This window comes from Protobothrops mucrosquamatus, unplaced genomic scaffold (genome assembly GCF_001527695.2).
Source record: "Protobothrops mucrosquamatus isolate PMUCROS unplaced genomic scaffold, P.Mucros_1.0 scaffold1034, whole genome shotgun sequence".
Taxonomy (NCBI): Eukaryota; Metazoa; Chordata; class Lepidosauria; order Squamata; family Viperidae; genus Protobothrops; species Protobothrops mucrosquamatus.
The window spans coordinates 49,757-71,253 of NW_015387266.1; the positions used below are offsets into that span (position 1 = coordinate 49,757).

The 21,497-nt window shown below is 40.4% G+C and overlaps 1 protein-coding gene across 1 annotated transcript in view; it reads right to left on the minus strand.

Moving 5' to 3' along the window:
• Positions 1–21,497, minus strand: part of LOC107291016 (F-box-like/WD repeat-containing protein TBL1X) — a 118,949-nt gene that overhangs the window by 3,378 nt on the left and 94,074 nt on the right. Inside the window, exons 7-13 of the mRNA XM_015819965.1 lie at positions 13,454–13,517; positions 13,243–13,340; positions 12,874–12,934; positions 7,693–7,814; positions 5,169–5,243; positions 4,812–4,939; positions 3,615–3,780 (exon numbers count right to left, since the gene is read on the minus strand). Coding sequence (XP_015675451.1) covers positions 3,615–3,780; positions 4,812–4,939; positions 5,169–5,243; positions 7,693–7,814; positions 12,874–12,934; positions 13,243–13,340; positions 13,454–13,517 — 714 coding nt within the window. The remainder of the gene's footprint in view (positions 1–3,614; positions 3,781–4,811; positions 4,940–5,168; positions 5,244–7,692; positions 7,815–12,873; positions 12,935–13,242; positions 13,341–13,453; positions 13,518–21,497) is intronic.

Below are 21,497 nucleotides of genomic sequence, written 5' to 3' on the forward strand. Positions count from 1 at the left end.
CCCCGCCCTCTGGAACGATCTACCCCCCGAGATCCGGATGATTCCGGATCTCCTTACTTTCCGCCGCGCCCTCAAGACATGGCTTTTCCAACAAGCAGGCCTGGCCTAGGGAGGATTTTAAATCGGGTTCATTTTTTAGAAAATTTTAAACAGCACAACTTTAAAATATTTGGTCTTAATTGGTTTTATTGGGTGGGGATTGTAAATATGTTTCTGTTTTTAAATATGTTGTGAGCCGCCCTGAGTCCCTGTCGGGAGAAGGGCGGGATATAAATCAAAAATAAAGTAAAAAAAATAAAAATAAAGTAAAGAATAACAAGTAAGGAGTCTACATAAAACTGAAAACTGAATTAAAAAAATAACTAAGAATGAAACTACTCTTAAAATGTAATTTTTCTTCTAATTTATATGACCCTATTCCAAGAGATCCAAACTACAACTGATATAAGTTTCAGTTAGTATAAAAATGTTGAGGCTTGCCAAGAATTTAGCAACATTGGGAGAGTCGCATCTATAACAGAACACATTGGTATTTTGAGTAATTTTCTGGACTGATACAATTTCTTAATTAAGTTCACTTACAGTATCTTGAGTGTAGACTGCTATTCCTAGGAAGGAATGCAGCCAACATCATTACCATCAAAGTTGCCTTTGACAATTTGACTGAGAATCAACATAAGAACAGTCCTTTTGACAGATTAAAAAAGGCAACAATATTAAATTAGGTTAGTTTTTGGACTAAATTCAAAACATGAAGTCTACCATAGCGAAAGACATACACACTAAAGATGAATATTTAAGTGTCTCCATTAAACTTGCTTTAAAGTTATTTTCAAACAATCCGTCTTGCTACTTGTTTCTGGACTACAAACATGACATTCTGTTATTATTTTACATCATATAGTATATGTTATACAGTCTGAATCTAATGGCAGTTGGAGTTTAAAGCAGAGGTCCCCAACCCCCGGTCTGTGGACCAGTACCAGGCCGCGGCATACCAGCAACCAGTCTGCACAAACAAGCAAAACCCCATCCGCGAGATGCAGGCAGCGCACAAAACCACGCCCCCTCCGGTCCGTGGAAAAAACTTTCTCCACAGAACTGGTCGCTGGTGCCCAAAAGGTTGGGGACCTCTGGTCTAAAGCACCTGGAAAGTACTAGGTTATCTACTTCTAATTAAGCTATTGAAAGAATACTGTTTATAATCTCTTTCAATTAATGAAAACATAAAGCTGAAGGAAAGGACTTAGTAATTTTTTAAAGGGTATGATTTAAACAAACTTTAAAACTTTATTGCTGAAAATCATTTTGGAATAGGAATCCTGGTCATACATTTTACTATTCAACATAAGTAAGATCTGTCTACAGTGTACTATATACACACCTGCTCCTACAGATAGACACAAAACTACTAGTGACAGGAATATCCTTTTGTTAAGTCTATTAGATTCATAGGTCTCTGCCACACACACACACACACACACACACACATATATATATATATGTAGGTCTTGGCGTATTCAGTTCTTTTCCCGTGTAAGATTGAGAGTATCTTGCGACGTTTCGACGAGGTCCCACTCGTCATCTTCAGGCTGGGGTCTTCGGCTTTGTGCTTGTGCGAGCAAAGTGTGATCTGAGCTGCCGTCTCTCTATAAATATTGGTGGGGGTGTGTGGAGTTCTGGCTTAGTTGCTGTAGGTGGATTGGTTGGCTGTGTGGATTGGTTGGCTGTTATTGTTTGTGGAATGTTCAGCTGTTTCGTAACATCCTGAGTACTCGAAATGCTGGCTGTGTGCCCATTAGTCTTTTGTGTTATAACGACCTGGGTAATGGGTTCTGTGATTACATCCTGAGATCTAGTGTAGTGATATCCTGAGTTTTGAGTTGCAACATCCTGGGTGGTTAGCTGTGTTGTAACCTCCTGAGCTTTAGCATTGTAACCTCCTGAGTTCTGTGATGTGGTGTCCAGAGCAGAAGGCTGTGATGTAGCATACCGGGCTTTGGTTTGGCTCCGAGTTTGCGGTCTAGCTCTGTGTTCATGGCATGTGTCCGTTTGCTTTGTGTGGGGGTCGGAGGGAGGTGCAGCAGCTGGTGATGTCGTTGTGGTTTGGCTTCTGGATGGTGGTTGCATTTCGTCTGAGGGATGGGTTTGGGCTTGGGTTTGGGTCTGGTGAGGGTGAATGGTGGTGGCATACTGTGTTCTGGGTCCGGTGTCAGTTTTCGTGGCTAAGACACGTTTGTTGATTAGGGCTAGTTTCCAGATGTCTGGTAGGTGGGAGGTATCATCACGTTTATTCATGTTGTGGGGGTGTTTTTCTATTTCGATGGCTTCCATAATTATTCTCTTGTTGTGGTGTTCAGTTTTGGAGATTAGTTTATCAATTTCATGTCCTGTAGCTTTAAGATGCTGGAAGAGGGAGGAAGTTTTTTCTTCTTTTCTGACTACGTTCTTGTGTTCTGCGATGCGGGCATTTATTCTCCTATTAGTTTGTCCAATGTATGTGGCTGGGCAGATTTTGCATGGTAAAATCTGCCCAGCCACATACATTGGACAAACTAATAGGAGAATAAATGCCCGCATCGCAGAACACAAGAACGCAGTCAGAAAAGAAGAAAAAACTTCCTCCCTCTTCCAGCATCTTAAAGCTACAGGACATGAAATTGATTTTGAAGGAACCAAACTAATCTCCAAAACTGAACACCACAACAAGAGAATAATTATGGAAGCCATCTAAATAGAAAAACACCCCCACAACATGAATAAATGTGACGATACCTCCCACCTACCAGATATCTGGAAACTAGCCCTAATCAACAAATGTGTCTTAGCCACGAAAACTGACACCAGACCCAGAACACAGTATGCCACCACCATTCACCCTCACCAGACCCAAACCCACGCCCAAACCCATCCCTCAGACGAAATGCAACCACCATCCAGAAGCCAAACCACAACGACATCACCAGCTGCTGCACATCCCTCCGACCCCCACACAAAGCAAACGGACACACGCCATGAACACAGAGCTAGACCGCAAACTTGGAGCCAAACCAAAGCCCGGTATGCTACATCACAGCCTTCTGCTCTGGACACCACATCACAGAACTCAGGAAGTTATAATGCTAAAGCTCAGGAGGTTACAACACAGCTAATCACCCAGGATGTTGCAACTCAAAACTCAGGATATCACTACACTAGATCTCAGGATGTAATCACACAACCTATTACCCAGGTCGTTATAACACAAAAGACTAATGGGCACACAGCCAGCACCTCGAGTACTCAGGATGTTACGAAACAGCTGAACATTCCACAAACAATAACAGCCAACCAATCCACACAGCCAACCAATCCACCTACAGCAACTAAGCCAGCACTCCACACACACCCCACCAATATGTATAGAGAGACGGCAGCTCCGATCACACTTTGCTCGCACAAGCACAAAGCCGAAGACCCCAGCCTGAAGATGACGAGTGGGACCTCGTCGAAACGTCGCCAAGATACTCTCAATCTTACACGGGAAAAGACCCATAAGTTACAAACATATTTACTACAATTTAAAGAGCATGTTTAAACCTATATCTTAGTGCCAAGATATAAAATTACGATACCTGGGTATTCCATATATGAACACATTTGTCGAAGGATCCACTTGCTAAATATTTTCCATCAGGACTAAAAGCTACACTGTAAACAGGTTCTTGATGTTTTGTTAACGTGTGAGTGCAGATACCTCTTTCTACATCCCACAACCGAACAGTAGAATCAAATGAAGCACTGAAGTAAAGAGATAAAAACATTTTTTTTCATTGAGGATATTGCTCATGTAAGTTGTTAAAACATTAGTATCACTATTAAAATAACCTATTGATCTTATACAATGTTCTCTGCCTTCCTATGCAGATATGTGCTTGGGCTTATCTCCCCATTCCATTGCTGATATAGAGATTTCCCAATGTAACAAGTTCCTTGAATGACTATATCAGAGTCACAGCCCCATATTAATTCAGTAGTCATAGGTAACCATAAATAGCAGGGAATGGGACAACTTGCCACAGCCACCTTGTCATGGGACAACTCTCTGTGGAAGAATTTAACAATTCTATTTAATTATTTAAAATAAATAAAAAATTGCCACAGCCAACTCACCACAGACAATTTGCTGCAGGACAACTTGCCACATCCAACTTGCCATGGGACAACTCTGTGCAGAACAATTTAACAATTCTATTTAATTATTTAAAATAAATAAAAAAATATTTTAATTTTTGTTGATCACATTTCATTCTGTCCCTCCTTTTGCATCCTTTCACAATGATTCTATTCCACCATTTCTTTGTTATTAGTGTAACTTTTGTCCAGCAATGAGTTGTCCTGTGGTGAGTTGGCCATGGCAAGTTGTCCCACGGCAAGTTGTCCATGGCAAATTGTCATAGATCCTAACTAGCATGTAGGTGGGCCATGAAACTTAATACAGATAAATAAGTAGGGTTGGAGGAAAAGGGATGAAGTAGGTTCTGCATCGTAGGAATTGCACAGGCTGCTAGAAGAAGAAAGCCTTTATTTTGAGCTCAGCACAAAAATACAGTTTTCTGTTCCTGCTCTGCCAGTGCTGACAATGCAAGGAACATTTTTCAAAACATGCTTTTGCTTCTAATATTCTATGAAGAATACCAATAACTTTGTAAATATGTAAACACTTAGTTAAATATAACTGAGAGCATAGAATGCTAAGGAGCTGTGAAGAGAAGCTGTGTTTCAAGTGCTTTGGTATGAAAATGGAAGACATTGCATTGTTTTGCTTTTACCTTGCCAACATAATGTTGCAGTTTGGGTTGCTGGTACCTGGTCCTGTTGGACTCCATTTGATAGTATAAATCTCTTTGTTATGTGCTTGAAGGTCATGTACACAAGTGTCTTGTTTCATACTCCAAATCTATATAAAGAATCAATTGAATGGAGATAAATAAAATCTATATTTAGAAATATTTTCTTCGTCTATGATGCAGATCACTATGAAAAAAAGCATGCAAAAGACTAGTAATTTCTATTTTCAGATGGTTTTAAAGACATTGCAAATCCTTTGAAAACTTTTACAAATAATATTTTATAAATTTCAATTCAAGTTCTTGAAAATACTACCATATGCTAGGACCTCAGATTACCTTTAACGTCATATCATCTGAGCAGGATGCTAGAAGCATACCAGAAGGATCCCATTTAATTGCATTGACCTCATTCTGAAATAAAGGGTGTATTTTAAAATTAGTGTGTATAAACAGTGTTGTACTTTTTACAAACAAGCAAGCTACTTAAGCTGAATTTATTGGCACATCAAGTAAAAATACTCCATTTTTTAAACATGTAACTTTTCAGAAGTTTCTCAAACAGGGCAATAGACTGAATGTTATTGAATCATTTTGCAAGCAAAAGTTTTCCATTGTTAGATAATGATTAATTATGCTGTTATAAGCAGACAAACAATTACAGGTAGTCCTCAAGGTACGAACCTAATGGATCCTGGCCATTAGGCTCGTAAGTCAAAAAAACTTGTCATATGAATCAGACTCAATTTTACAAATTTTTAAAATTAAATTCATTAATTAAATCAAATGAGTTGTTAAATGAACGAAGATCTGACTTACTATTTCCTCCAATAGCTGCCCTGATAACTGAACTCCGTTTCCCACCGGTTGCCAATCAGCTGTTTCTGGTGAGCTGGCTCAGAAACTAAATTGCATCCAAGCAGGGCTTGCAGCCATTAGTTATTTTTTTAAAAAAAACTGCTGCTAGCCAGCTCAAGCGTCTTCAGCTATCTCAGGGGGTGTGTGGTGTGGAGCCGTTGCTTTAAAAAAACCCACTTGCCAGCCTAAGAATCTCCAGCCAAACATCCAGAGGGAGATGGGGGAGGGATTTGTAGAACTCTCGGCTTGCGATAGTAACAGAGATGGAAGGGATATTGAGGTCATCCAGTTAGACCCAGTGCTCTGAGTACAGTATTTCTGATAAATGCCTATCCAGTCTCTTCTTAAAACTTCCAGTGATGGGGCACCCACAACTTCTGAAGGCAATTTAAATTTAAAACCTACAAACTACAGTAATATATGCTAATCTCAAAAATAAAAGCTCAATGCAAACGCAATAGTTTGCAAAGTACAGCACTTAAAAAGCAGAGCAGTTCACAAAAAGTTCCTGTTTGTTTGCAAGCACTATAGAGTAACAATTTTTTTTAAAAAAAAATACTTAAAGAAGTAATTCTAGCACTCGAGCCCAGGCAGTAGCAGATTGCAGCAAAAGCAAAAACTGCTGCCGATTCTGCTCTTGTTTGGCCATGTGACCAGGGATAAAAAAAAAACAAAAACTTTCGGCTTCTCATAGCACCCGATGGCCCAGGCAAATCACAGAGTTAAAATGGCAGTCGTTTGCAGCAGAGACTGAATCCAAGTCACATGGCTACAGAGGCTTCTTTTTGGTCGTAATTTTGAATTTCTAATGTAAGTACCCTTTTTGAATTAATTTGTTTTTGTGAAAACTTGCTAAATAAATGTTTGTACCTGGGGGATTACCTGTACATTTCTTGTTTTGCAACTTTTTACTTCTTCTGTTAAACATTATAAGTCTACATTTAGAGAGAATTCAATCTGTTGTTCAGTTATTATCATTTTGTCCAAGATACCCCTTTAAAATGTCAAGATTTTATGCATTCCCACTGCAAATGGAAGCAAGTTATAATCACTACAGAGTTCATAATTTTGTGTGAGATGCTTATAGAAGTTAAATGTCAATGAATTAACATCTTAAGCATTATTATTACCATATTATCATTTCATGGGTATTTTGTCTGTTTTATAAATAAATAGCCATCAGGGATGCATGGAAAATTAAAAATTGGAATTAGAAGTTGCCTCATGTAAGAATGCAAAAGCTGTTATATCTGCTGTTGTGTTAATGTAATATAGAGAGGCTTTATATTAATTACAATAATGAACCTAAATATTTTTTAAAAACTCAAAATTAATTTAATTTATAATATTATAAATTACAATTTAAAATCATACATTTTCTGGATTTGCTATTTAATTGATAAATTCTCTTGCATTCTCCCAATATTACAATTAGCTACCTTTTTTACAGATCTCTTCATACGTTAAAAACAATACCTATGGGTTTTAAATAATCTCTGAAGAAAGTGTTGCATATTAATTCAGACCACTGGTTCACTATCATGAATTCTATTTAATGTTTTAATAAAAATAGCATTTCTATTTTTCTAAAGCAAAACTATAAAAACAAATAAACATTAAGTCCACTACATTCTTATTAATGTCAATGAATTTACTGCCAAGAATACACAAGATTAAATTTAAGACTAAAATCCCTAATGTGTTATCTAATTTTGAAGTAGAAAGAAAGAAGGCAAAATCAGCTCTGGTAATAATGGAACTTTCCTTCTTGGCTTTCTCTTAATAGATATTACCACTTTGTCAGCTAATTTGTGAATGAGGAAACTCTCATTTCAGAGCAATATTCTTACTATTTTGCATGAACACATAAATATATTCTCAAAATTCAATATATGCCTGCCAGCTAAATGAACTAGAAAGCTGTTGATTTAAGAATATTTTATTCTTGAAATATTGATAAAGTCTGTTTTAACTGCAATGTGTTAAGATTATTGCTTAATTTTACCGTATGGCCTTGAAAGGTTTTGACTGGACGATCGCAGCCTAGTCTGCATACATGTATGCACATATCAGTGCTGCATGATGCAAAGGTAGTATTGTTTTGCCAGTCTACATCCAGGGCTGGGGCTGTGAAAGGAGGACAGAAAAGGACCATTAGGAAATTCAGCCAGGAAACAAATTACCTTTGCAACTGTTAATTTAATTTAATTACATGTAGCATCCTAACACTATACTATTATTCTGATAGTATGACCAACCTTATTCTGATAATATGACTGCTATTTACAATAGAATAAAACTCTTATGCACCAGACTTTGATGCCACAGCATGCAGTGGGACTAGTTTCCACTCTAATGACATCGCCATACAAATAACATACGTTAAAGTGTTGTATGACAGTTTTGCTGAAAACCAGCATTTACTTCTGGTTTTCAGCAAAACCAACTGCTAGTGAACCATTGGTTCATTTAACAACTGCAGTGTACGCTTAATGACTGTGATGTTCATTGACAACTATTGCAAAAAAATATAAAATTGGGTCAGTCTGCTGGGTGACCCAATTTATGTCCACCATAGTCATAGTTAAGGACTACCTATAGAAAAAAAACTCCAAATAGACCTAAAAATATTCCCACAGCATACTTTCTGAAACCCATAAAACACTATCAAAATAAATTAGATAATAATGTAGTTTTTACATATATGTCAGAATAAAGCTTTTGGGAAACCAGAGGATAGACTTTCAGAACACTATCAGTCTAAATTAAAACAAGACTCAAATTAAATTAAAACAGACTCAATACAAGATAATACAAGATGAAATCTTGACATAAAATGGACTCTGCATTTTAAATTTCTGAGACATCAAATATTCATGGCAATTTATATTGTTTGAATAAGATAAAATGGAATAATTTATGCAATTTAGATGATGATATTGTTTGATACCATTTATGTAAATTTATTTTATTGGTATAATAAGTATGTGACTGGGCTAAATCACTACAAAGATACTATCTCCTATGTAAAAGATAATTGAGAAATAACAAATATTTCTCAGTGATTTGGTCTATCAATATACTTTATTGCAGACATGTCAAACACAAGGCCCGCAGAGGGCCCAGATTTGGCCCACTGGGGCTGTCCCAGAAATGGCAAGGGACCGGCCCCCGCAGCCCTAGCCCTGGCCCACCCCAACCTAGCTGGGCGCCCTGGCGCACACACAGGAAACAGTGAGTGCTCAGAGGCTGGTGGTGTGCAGCAGCAGCTGCAGCTCATTTGCCTCAGCCTGCCCCGCCCCTCCCCTCACAGCCTAACCCCGTCACGCCTGGCCACACCCCGATTTGCGGGGCTTTTCCTCGTCCGGCTCTGCTTTGCACACCGCGCCGCACCTTTCCTCGCTTGGGCCATGGCATTCTGTAAGCCTAGCACACCTAGCCTGTGGGATGAAAGGCACGGAGATGTGAGCATGGGGTGGCACAAGCCGAGCATCGGACGGGTCCCAGTCGCTGTCTCCGCCATGTGATAGGTCCGGAGAGGGGAACGCAGCAGTCATGCAGGGCCAGAGCCTGGAACTGCCAGTGGCCGGCAATGTGAAACTCTGTGGTGGCTGGAGAGAAAGGGTGAGAAGGAGGAGAAAGCAGGAAGGATCTCTCTCTCTCTCTCTCTCTCTCTCTCTCTCTCTCTCTCTTTGTGTGTGTGTGTGTGTGAGAGAGAGAGAGACAAGCAGGAGTGGAAGAGGAGGAAGCCGAAGTGTTACAAAAAAGGAGAGCTTCCCCCATTCTTCCACCCCTTCTCTCTTTTTAACTTCCTCCCACTCCGTTCAGGTGCAGCTGGAGGAAAAGGATAAAAAGGATGAGAAAGCAGGAAGGGTTTCTGTGTTTGTATGTGTGTATGAGAGAGAGAGACAGAGAGAAAGAGACAGGAGGGGAAGAGGAGGAGGAGGAAGCCAAGGTGTTACAAAAAAGGGGATCTTGCACCTCCCCCCTCTGTTCTCTTTTTTTTAACCTTCTCCTGCTCCGTTCAGGTGCAGCTGGAGGAAAAGGACAAGAAGGGGGAGAAAGTAGGAAGGGTTTCTCTCTCTCTCTCTCTCTCTCTCTCTCTCTCTCTCTGTGTGTGTGTGTGTGTGTGTGTGTGTGAGAGAGAGAGAGAGAGAGAGAGATTGAGCCAGCAGGGAAGCGAAAGTGTGGAGAACGGGGAGCATTGCAGAGTAAGCAAACTTACAAAAAGGGGATCTCTCTCTCTCTGTCTCTCACACACATACACACGTGCTGCGTCGGGAAGATGGTGTGCAGGCAGGTGAGAGAGCAAACTCGCAGATTGACTTTGGGGTCTATTATTGCCTCCTCCCCTCCCTAAAATCCAGGCAATAATAGAACTCTTTGGATTGAATGGGAAGTTAAGAGGAATTGGTGTGAGTTGAAATTAAAAGGCCGAGTCAACTCCCCCCCAATTATTTTGTCAGAGACGTGGAAAGTGTTTCTTGCTCCTACTTCCCCTCATCTGCTCTTTTATAATTTAATCCAGCCTTACCCAAACTAATATCTTTTGGGTGTCATGGAGCACAGTTCCTGTCATGCCTCCGTCCGATCCAAGGAAGACATGGAGTTCCCTGTTGAGGCCCAGGAGGGGGTGTCTGTGGCTTCGGAGGACTGTAGGGAGGAGCAGGCTGAGGCAGGCCAGGGCCCTTCAGGTTTGGAACAGGGAAGGCAGAGTTCAGGCAAGGAGCAAGGCCCCTCCCCACCTGATTCTAGAGCAAGGAGAGCAGAGAGGAGGAGGGAACAACGGAGGCAGGCTCACTTGCTCGGGAGGAGAGCATCCCGCCCCACTCCACAAGGCACACCTGGGAGTAGGATTTAAGGAGACACTGTGGGGTGGAGCATTTGCCGGGAACAAATGTGGAATCTTGAGATAGTGTGACTTGTGCTCTTGTAACCTGGACACTTTGTATTCCGGACCAGTTTGTTTCCTGCTGCATGATCACAGACTACATTCTTGATCTCTCCTTGCAGTCTGCAGTTTGCAGGCAAGCTGAGAGTTAAAAGGACTCTACGTTTTCTTGTTATCTGTCTTGCCTTGAGAACAGTGTAAACTTCCCTGGCTGTTTTGTTTGAATTCGTGCCAGCATATGTGGGGGCTTTGGGGTGAACATTGGTAGTGATTAAAAAGACTATTGCTCTTGCCAGCTGATTGCTTTACCTCCGTTCAGGGCTCTGGGTCATCACAGTTCCCATCATCCTGTGGCTATGCTGGCTAGAAATGCAATGCCTTATTTTCTCTGCAGTATGCGCCTAGGAGGCAGTAGGTCTGTGGGATTTAGATGTATTTAAACATTTGTTTCTTCTGCCTAATTTATTAAATCAACATCTAATTTGAAATTAAAAGTTTCTGAGAAATCCAGGATGGTTTACAAGAAAACTCTCAAAGACAGCTATTGTAAAGCACCACTAGCACTGCTTAAAACAATATTAAAAGTGTGTATTTTAAGAAAGAAAAATATTAGAAATAATTTACTTAGTGATGTTTGACCATAAAATGTGTTGTTGTTCTACATATGCCTGGCTGAACAGTGTGTTTGGAGTTGCCTCTAAATGGGTGAGGGTTGCACTGTTCATATTTTCCTTGGGAGAAAGTGCTATAATTGGGGTGCTGTCTCTGAGAAGGCTCTGCTTGTGGCCACTGTTCTATAAACCAAACCAGGGGGACCATCTGGTCTAAATGGATGGTAAACAAAGATGATTAGGGAGGTGGAGGCTAAAATATATGACAAATGTTTGTGAGAATTGGGTATGTCTAGCTTAGTGAAAAGGACTAGGGGTGGTGACATGATAGCAGTGTTCCAATATTTGATGGGCTGCCACAGAGAAGAAGGGGTCAACCTATTTTCCAAAGCATCAGAAGGCAATAATAGATGGAAACTAATCAAGAAGAAAACCAGCCTAGAACTAAGGACTTGTGAAAACAACTAACCAGTGAAAAGGCTTGCCTTTCAGAAGTTGTGGATGCTCCATTACTGGAGGCTTTTAAGTAGAGATTGGATATTCCACTGTCTGGAATGGTATAGGTTCCCTGCTTGAGCAGGGGCTTGGACTAAAGACCTCAAAGGTCTCTTCCAACTCTTTTTCTTTGAGATAAGTGCTGCCAATCTCTCCCCCTCCACTCGTCCCTTTCTGGGCACAGAGAGAAGGAGGGAGGGAAGGAAGGAAGGGAGGGAAACAGGAAGAAAGGGAAGGAAAGAAGGAAGGAGATAGGAATGAAAAGGAGGGAGGCAGGGAGGGAGGCAGGGAGGAAGGGAGATTGGAATAAGAGGGAGGGAGGGAGGGTCTGAGGGAAGTCCTGCCTTAGCACTTGGCCACTAGCAGCCCTGTTGCCCTTTCACCATCCCCTGGTGGTCTCCCATCCTATTGCTGAGGATGCTTTGGTTACAAAGCCAGGTCTCCTTACATGGACAGGGAGTGGGCCTCCCTCTGACCCACGCACTTTGTCCTCCTGCACCCACCATGGGCAACATGGTAAAGGAAAGGGAGCACAGCAGCAGCAGCCTTGAGGAGGAGGTAAGCGCAGCTGGGTGCCCCCTCGGGGAAGTGCGGCTAGGCTAGGCAGGGCTATGTGGTCCTGGTGCCGAGGGGGATCAAGGGCCGGGCTGGGCGCTTGACCTCCATTACCCAGGGCTCTGGGCAGTCCGTGCCACCGTCCAGGGCCCCCGTGCACGGCCTGAGGCTCAGTGAGGTTCCTGCAGTGGACCATGCCCCGGTGCTCGCCCCGGTCCCACCCCCTTCTGCCAGAGACCTTCGGATCCGCCCCCGTCCTACCTAGGCCCACACAGGTGCCCCTGATGTGAGTGACGTCGAGCTGGCCACGCACACCCAGTAGGACATACCCATACCAGCCATGCCCACCCAGCCCCCTGATGGCAATCACAATGCTGATGCGGCCCTCAATGAAATTGAGTTTGACACCCCTGCTTTATTGTATGGCAAAATTTTTCTCTCAAAGTTATCTAACAAAATTTATCTCACTTCTGTCTTCTTTTCAGACTAATGTAATCAAGCAAACTAGGATGTAATAGCCTAAATTTGTTTAATACAATAGTCACTTGTGACACATAATTGATTATGACAAAGTAAACATTTTTTGCCATTTGTTAAATATAGCAAGCATAAAAAACAGTTGAACTTTAATTACCTGAGTGGAAAGGAAACTGTTGTTTAGCTTCACCTGTATGAGCATCCCAAATTATTGTTGTCTAGGTAGAGAAGGAAGAGCAAATGGAAGAAAAAAGACAGATGTCAATCAGCATTATCAGTTTTAAGGTCGAAACAATCCACAATTCTTATAACTCAAAATAGATAATATGGGGTCTTCAACAAATAAAAAATGTGGCCATGTATAAATTGAACAAGAGTTGATCATTGTTAGACAATAGTTGACTACTGTATTGTGCATATAGAGAAATGAAGAGTATGATGGCACCACCATCTGCTAAATACAGAAATAGAAGATAAAAAAGATAACTAGATAATTGATACTTGCAAATTATAGAATTCAACTTACTTTATCAACACCTGCACTTAAAATGTAATTTCCCTTTTTGTTCCACTTTAGAGCAAAGATGGGCCCTTTATGTTGCCCTAAGGTGCTTGCAAGATTTCCTGTGATGAATTAAAAATAAAGTCAATGTTTTAAATAATCTGAACACTGAAATAAATTTAGGATCACACACAAAAAAATCTAATGATCTGGAAAAAAAATTCTTCAGTCTTACCATCTTCTGTCCATATTCTTGCAAAGCCATCATATGATCCAGTAGCCAAGAGTGTTCCATCACTCTGTAAAATGTGCAAAAAGGAGAGGATTTTTCTATATGAGGCCCAAATCAGTTATGACTCAATAATTCAACTCTGTTTTTTAGTATGAAAAAGCATATTCTTTTATGACAAAGAATAAATATCAATACCATCTTATATCAAAAATTAATGGCTAGTTTGTTTACACAAGCTCAAAATTTACGTGAAAACTTTTATAAGATGTTTTATAGATGGCACTTGGATCCTTCAACTATGTCTCGTATTTATCCGAATTATGAATCCAAGTGTTGGAGATGTGGTCATCCAGATGCAACTTTTTTTCATATGTGGTGGACTTGTAAGACTATTAAGGCTTTTTGGATACAATTATGGTGGAACTTACAGCAGATTTTTAAAAAAAGGATTATTTTTCTCCCACAATTGTTTCTTTTAGGTATTGCGCAGAATTTAGACGTAAAAGAAATGAACTTAATGCTTTATTGTTTATCTGCTGCTAGATTGTTAATAGCCCAAAACTGGAAGAGCCCAATTCTGCCAACGATGGGAGACTGGAGATTGAAAGTTTCGTATCTTGCTGAAATGGCAAAGATTTCGGCTTATTTGAAGAACCATTCGAATGAACAATTTTTATCAATATGGGGAAGATGGATTGTTTATATTCAAAAGAAACACAAAGTGGTAGAATATAAGTTAGGTTTTTAAATTTTTTTAAGTTGGTTTATTTCTACTATCTTTTCTTGTAGATTAAGATATTTTGTAGAGTTAGAGATATTAGTATTTGTTTACTTCTATATGAATATTATTCTGGGATTAGGTTTGGGAAGTCCGGGGGGGGGGCGGGGGGTTATTGATTGGTTATTGTGTTTACTTGTGATTGTTTTTTATGATTGAAAAAATAAATAAAATTTCTTAAAAAAAAAAATAAAAAAAAATTAATGGCTAGTTTGACAACTAGAAACAAGCCTACTAATACAGTATAGTGTTATCAGAATTGGATAAGGAGCCTTGGTGGCACAGTGGTTAGAATGCAGTATTGCAAGCAAACTCTGCCCTCGATCCTGACAGGGCTCAAGGTTGATTCAGCCTTCCATCCTTCTGAGGTCGGTAAAATGAGGACCCAGATTGTTGGGGGCAATATGCTGACATTGCAAACCACCCATAGGGAAAAGCACTATGGAGTGGATACAAGTCTAAATGCTATGCTACTGCTAGTGTTATCAGAATAATTTAGCTGACTTCTGGTTTCATTGCTGTGGCAAGGTGGGCACAGGGAAACAGGGCTCTGATTCCCACGCCCAATTTCTTCTTTCTGGGGGTCCGAAAAGGACCAAAGGTCGCCCCATAGAGGTGACGGACCAAGAGGGGACCCTTGTTGATCGCGGGAAGGCGGTAACTGACCCGCTTGATCCAAGGATCCCTTGGGACCGGCAGGAGAAATGTAGCCAGTCGGAAGCTGCTGACCGCCGGAGGCAAAAGAGATTCTAAACAAGCGTAAACAACATACTGGACCTGGGTGAAACTATTTTTTTCTTCTACAATCATAAAACCTGTTCTGGAAAAAAGCATCCAAAAGTAACAAAATCCCCAGAACTAAAGGAAGGGGGGGGGCTTACTCCTTCCTCCAGAATAAAAGCTGCGCTTTAAGTTTTCGTAGGGGAAAAAAGAGAGGTCTACAATATCATTGTGGATATAACAGAGAGAAACAGAAAAAAGAAAAGTTTGGGGAGCTTTAATATTTTTAAACTTTTTTATATTTCTGTTGGAGAGTATCGGAGCTAAACTTTTTTTAAAGCTACTGGAAAATTACAAAATGGGCATCTAATGACATCTAGTGGCAAGAGAAAAGAACTACACTAAACCTGTCATAAATCTTATCTATATTTTGTCGGGAGTGTTAGAGCTTGATGCCCAGACATAGTTTACAGTCTAAACCCTTTGATGTCCCTGACCTTCACAATCCTGTGGATTATAGCTGAAAAAAGAGAAGATTTTTGGGGGGCTGTTTTCCCCTACAGGATGGATTATAACTAAAAAATATAAACGACTTTGAAGCCATCTGGCTTTTTTCGGATTATAAGTACTGTTTGAGCTGTGATTTCACAAGCTATTTAAAGACAGAGTGAGCGGTAAGGAATTGCTGCAAGAAAGACATTTTGGATTAAAACCTTGGCAGATGGGCAACATCAGACCTTGGGATAAATTCTATGCTTTCCCTTTTTTTCTTTTTTCCTTTTTATCTCTCCTATTGTTTGGGGAGACTAGTGGATTACAAAATTTTAATGTTTGATTGGAGAACTATTTATAGACAGTGGAAAGTGAAATATTGGAGATACTCCTTGGAGAAGGCCTATGGACTATCAACTTGAATAGTAGGTCTTGGTGGATTATAATTTTGGACTCTGAACAATCGTTCCTATAAGTGAGTCCTACCTATAGAAGTGGACTATAAACTTTTTTTTATTTGCTCTTACCTCTTTGCTGAGAGAGCCTATTGACTTAGAGACTACAGATAAGAACTATAAGAGTTACCTAAGATAATTTTAAAAGATATATCGTGTTGAATATAATGCTAATGGCTTGGTTTAAGGTGGGCATTGGGAAAAAGTATTAGAGTTTGATAAAAGATTTGGGGAGTAGAAATAAAATGAGTGTTCCGAATTTAACTAAAACTGGTAAGAAAGCACCCTCAGCCCCATTCTCTGCGTCTGCAAGTCTGGTGTATCAGAAATCAATTGAAGCACTGCTTCAACAAGAAAAAGCTAGTAAGTTCCAGAGGAGTCATTCCATGTCAAATGGTCTGATTTCAGAAAAGCACCCCGCTCGATCATCACAGATTTTGATAAAATTTTGTGTGAACATGCACACATGTCCCCAATGAACATTAGTAAAGTGTTATGTTTGCTGATGCAATACTTGCGGAGATATAGTCATTTGTTTGACCCCATACCGCAGCCTTCTACTGTATGACTCTGAGGTTCCGGCAACATTGAGATACAATATCTCTGGCAATATTTTATTGAGAGAAACAAAACTTGGCCATCTTGTACAACTTTTTGTGCTCTATTAAACAAAATAATAAAAACATTCTCATAAGCAATCTCCATCTAGATAATTTGGAGCAAAGTTGTCCGAAAATATTGCAGCTCAAAAAAAGTTTAAAGTTTGTCTTTTTATATCTCTGGAAGGAAAGGTATGATAAACGCGAAACTTTGCGTGTAATAATTTAGCAACACAAGGTTTTTGAATATAAAATTTCATTCTCCTACTGCTTTCCAATAGTTTACAAATTGAGTGTAAAGTTGACATTTTTTGTAAAAATGCCAAAAATAGGGTATTTTTAGCCCGCTTTTATAAAAAAAGACCTTCTGGAAACTCTGTTAAATCATTCTCATTAGAAAGAGCATGTTTCAAAACCCCTGAAAAAGTAGGGTTGGTTTTTCATTGCTGATGTATAAAGCCCTAAAAATAGGGACAAAGTTGAGGACATTGCTATGGCAATGTCACATATATTCTATTATTTTTTTGTGCAACACCAGCCATGGGTGGGTTTCTTGGTTCAGGATCCCAAGCCTGTAGTTTGGTTTCTTCCTCGAGGTTCCAAAGCCTTGTGCGGGTATCTGTCCGGTTCCCAAGCTGCCTAATCGTCGGGCTGATGGCTGTTGTTGCACGGCTATCGGGCATGCCCCCTATGGCGATGGGGTTGCTGGTTCAAGTGCCTGAACTGGTAATGACAATGTCACCATGGACCAACCCGATATAATAGTAGTAATGATGTCTATATAAAACAAACAAGACGAAAAAATAATAGAATACATGTGACGTTGCCATATTGTCCCTATTTTTAGGGCTTTATACGTCAGCGATGAAGTTAAATGTTGGAACCTAGGCAATGTGTTGCTGATAAAATATTAAACACCTGATTATAAAAAACTAATTAAAATATATATCCAAAAAAAGAATAATTTAGCTAATATATAATTATTTTCATGAGGCATTTTAGCTGAACTGAAAGGATTTACTTTTAACATTTTATCTCAACAGTTTTCCCTCTTTGTTTCTCCTGATAATATATTCCTAATAAGAGCTTCATGAATTCCCTTTCCTCAACAAAAGTTGCTGGATAAAAATGCATACAACTGACTTCCGGTTCCGGTACGCGGCGACGCCGGTCGTGTCTGGGGATTCGTCTCCAGTCCGGCCGGGTTTTCTTCGTTGGTAGACCCCCCTGCTGGGTCGAAAGTTGCCCTGGAGGGGCAACCACCGAGAAGGAGGCTTGCTGGCAGCTGTGGGAGAGCGGCAGCTTCTCTCGTGGCTCCAGCTATTTCCTTAGGGCCGATGGAGCAACCATCGTCCTTCAAGATGGCCGATCATCCTGCTGCACCAGCCAAAGTCACAATTACAACTAAGCGAGATTAGACCCACCGCGGAGGATCCGGGTGAGACCCCTTTAGTCCCTCTCTTTCCCCTACTTGGTTCTTTTTGCCTGAAAAAACTTGGGTTGGAACTATTTCCCTGTTTGAAAAGAGCGGCTTCTATATGTGTGGGAAGAGAGGCATTGAAACTTCTTAAAGATTATAATCTATTTTCACTCAGTTTGGGATACAGAAAAAAAAACATGCTTCTTTGAATTTTTTTAAGAGCTAACATTGGAAGAATATTTCTTTCTCCACTCTTTCCTTTAAAAGAGAGAAAAAAGGGGAAAAAAAGGTGTCTGGAAAAGTTTTTTTATTTACTGAGGACATCTAGTGGTGAAAAATGAATATTGTAGCTATTTCTTGGATAAAAACCTGACCTTCAAAATATCTTTGGAAGAGATAAGCTGGTGCAGCTGTGGGAACTGAGGGGGTGGACACTGTTTAAGAAAAGACTTTCTTTGACTACTTTTAAAATGGAGAACCTTCACTCTCATTTAAATTGCAAGCTTATACTGGAAAAGATTTATGAGGTTTCTGAAGAAATATGCGCTATAAGGAAAAGGATTACTACAGAACGAAAAGCTGATGCCACCCCAAACTCTCAAACTGATCTTCAGACTACATCTGTTTATGCTACAAACCAAAAGATACCAGAAGAGGAATTAAAGGAAATTAAAGAGGAACTTGTTACAATGAAAGAGATCACCACAGAACTAAGAATTAGAGATTCTTCTTCAAATCTTAAAAGTGATGTTCAGAATATGCCTGACTACTCTACAAACCAAAATACACCAAAAGATGACTTCATTGAGAATACAGAGGAGCTCATTGCATCCTACAAGCATCTTATCTATATTTGTGAGGACCAGAAAAAATAAAGATGGAGATCTGAAATCCAGACGACAGGAAGCTCACTGCTGCCTCAAACAACACTACAAGCAACAAAGAGAGATTTACTGGTCGGAAGGGAAGCGTTGTTGTGGAAACCTGCCTGGCAAAAAAAAAAGCCTAGAATAAGACTGAAAAAAGAAATTTAAAATCATATATATTGGATATAAGGCATTTTAGAACTATGGACTGAGTGAAGGATTGGGTTTTTGAATGGAAATAAGAAAAAATGGGTGATTAATGTATGAAAAGTATTATATAACGGAATGAAGAAAAATGAAGAGATGTTTTAGATCGGGACTGAATCAATAATTAATGGAATGTGATTTTAATAAGATGATACGTTTGCTTTGATAATATGGATGATAGTAGATTTGATAATTAATTGGATGAAAATAGATCCTTATCTAAGGGACTCAAATGATTTAAGGTTGTCACTATCTTGTTAAAACAAACAAACAAAAAGTTGATGGATTGATAGATGAGATATGTATAGGATAGATTAATGTTTATTTTAACTGGGAGAGATTTGTGGAATAAATAAGATCTATGATGAAATTAAAGAATTAGGACATATTTAGAAGAGATACCTGAACTGATAATGTGTTTATTTGAAGTCAAATTTGCTTATGGTTTTGTAATTGCATAAAGATTTAAAACAGGTTTAGGATTAATGAAAATTTAAGGTAGAAATAGTTTAAATAGTTTAAATATATAAGCCATTGGAGGGAAATAAAGAGGGAATATATGATGTATTGATGGAATTACTTATGTATGTTCTATTTGTGGATTTCTAATTACCCCAGCCCCACGGTGTGTCTTGAGCACTTTGTATTAATTAAAAAACCAATAAAATTTGTTTAAAAAATGCATACAACTGTAGGCAGTATGACAATGTACTAAGTAAAAGCCAATAATCTGGAAAAAATAATTTCTTCAAATAAAAAAAATCCATTCATTTGGTATATACTATTTGACAAAATAATGCTATGCCTTGAAAATCTCTGAATACTCGTATGCTGCCTGTAAATACTGAAAGAGGACAACTGCTTAATTTTCTGCCAGTGTCAGGCCCCTCAAATCATTTTCGGGGCAGTGCCATTCTGTTGGGATGGGGAGGCTTTTCCTCTTTTGGGAATGTGGAGGTTGTGGGTTCTGGGATGTGTTTCTTTTGCTTTGTTCTCTAAACCTTTGATGTATCTCTTTGGGTGTGAAAGGGGGAAGGAATGTGCCTGGAGCCATCTGCTAGGCTGAGAAGAGCTGGAAACAAAGTTTTATCACCCCTTCAACTTCCAGTTCCCATAACAACTTCACATCTGTGGATTGGCTGGATTTGGATGGGGCAGTTGGGCACCTGGGAGGGGTTTTGAAGAGAGGGGTTTAATGTAACATTTCATGCGTGAATTATTCAGATCTTGCCTAGCTTTCCTGTTTTCACTATCTCTCAATAAAAGTTCCTTTTGAAACAATGCCAGTTTCAAGGATTCTGCTTTATTGGGAGTATTAACTGAGGCAGGACCTATATTAGGCAAGACCTGCAAAGTGGTTAACCAGGAGGGATTACATCTCTACCGTGAGGACCGTGCACATGAGGTCTCACCATGGCAGCGAGCAGGAGAAGGCTGAGTGATGGGCAGAGATCTCCATGAAGACTCACCCCGAGGAGAGCTCCTCTGAGTGGAGGGAGGAAGCCGCAGCCATGGAAGATCTCCAGAGGCCAAGGTGTGGAGAAAAAGGACGACTGGGAAGGGAGGACCCAGAGGGTCACTCTCACACATGGCAGCAGGAAGCCAGGCTGGAGGCGCGAGATGTAGCTACTCTACGCTGATGACGAACCAGGCAAAGAGTTGAGCCTAGCTGACCGACTCCTGAAACACGTCATACACTTCATGGTGGAAGCCTTCCAGAACCTGAAGATGCAAGAAGCCGGTGGCTGCAGGGAAAAGAGCGAGGAACCAGTGAAGGAACCCGTACACGGAGAAAGCAAGTCCCCACCCCAGGAACCTCAGCTGACACTGCAGCTTCTGCAGAAAGGGCAACATCTGCCCCAGCTCCCCACCTCGGGTTGTCCCAGTCGGGATAAATGCACAGGGGGCTGGCAGAAGGGGAGCCCCACGGCCGGAGTGGAAGGCACCCCCCAGGTATCAAGTTCAATTGGACCCTCAACAGTTGGGGTTCTTCCTCGCCCATGTCCTCACGTTCATGCAGGAGTACAGGTGAGAACTCCTCAGTGAGGGAGCCAGGGTCAGTGTTGTCACCCTAGCCCTGGAAGGTGCTGCTGCCAGATGCATGGTGACCACGCACAACGCTAATGCTCCAGAGCTCCGGAACTTCAATCATTTCATGGCAGTGCTGAGGCAGCATTTTGAAAACCCCTGGCTGATTGAAAGGTGTGAGACTGCATTAAGACAGTGAGGCAAGGCTGCTGCCTGGTAGCCGAATACACCAAAGAATTTTGGGACCTAGCCTGCTGTCTCAACTGGCTGGAAGACATCCAGATGTCAATGCTGCAAATACTGTATATTCTTGCTTTGACAATATGCAGAACTGTCTGGTATTTTTATAGTTAAACCAGGCAACAGGGAAAAAGGGAGGAGAATAAGGATAGCCCGGGAAAAAGAAACCGGAAGTAAATCACATCTTCCAAGTTGATTGGAAGATGTGAACCATGACCCCAAAATAAGGGGGGGGAATGCTT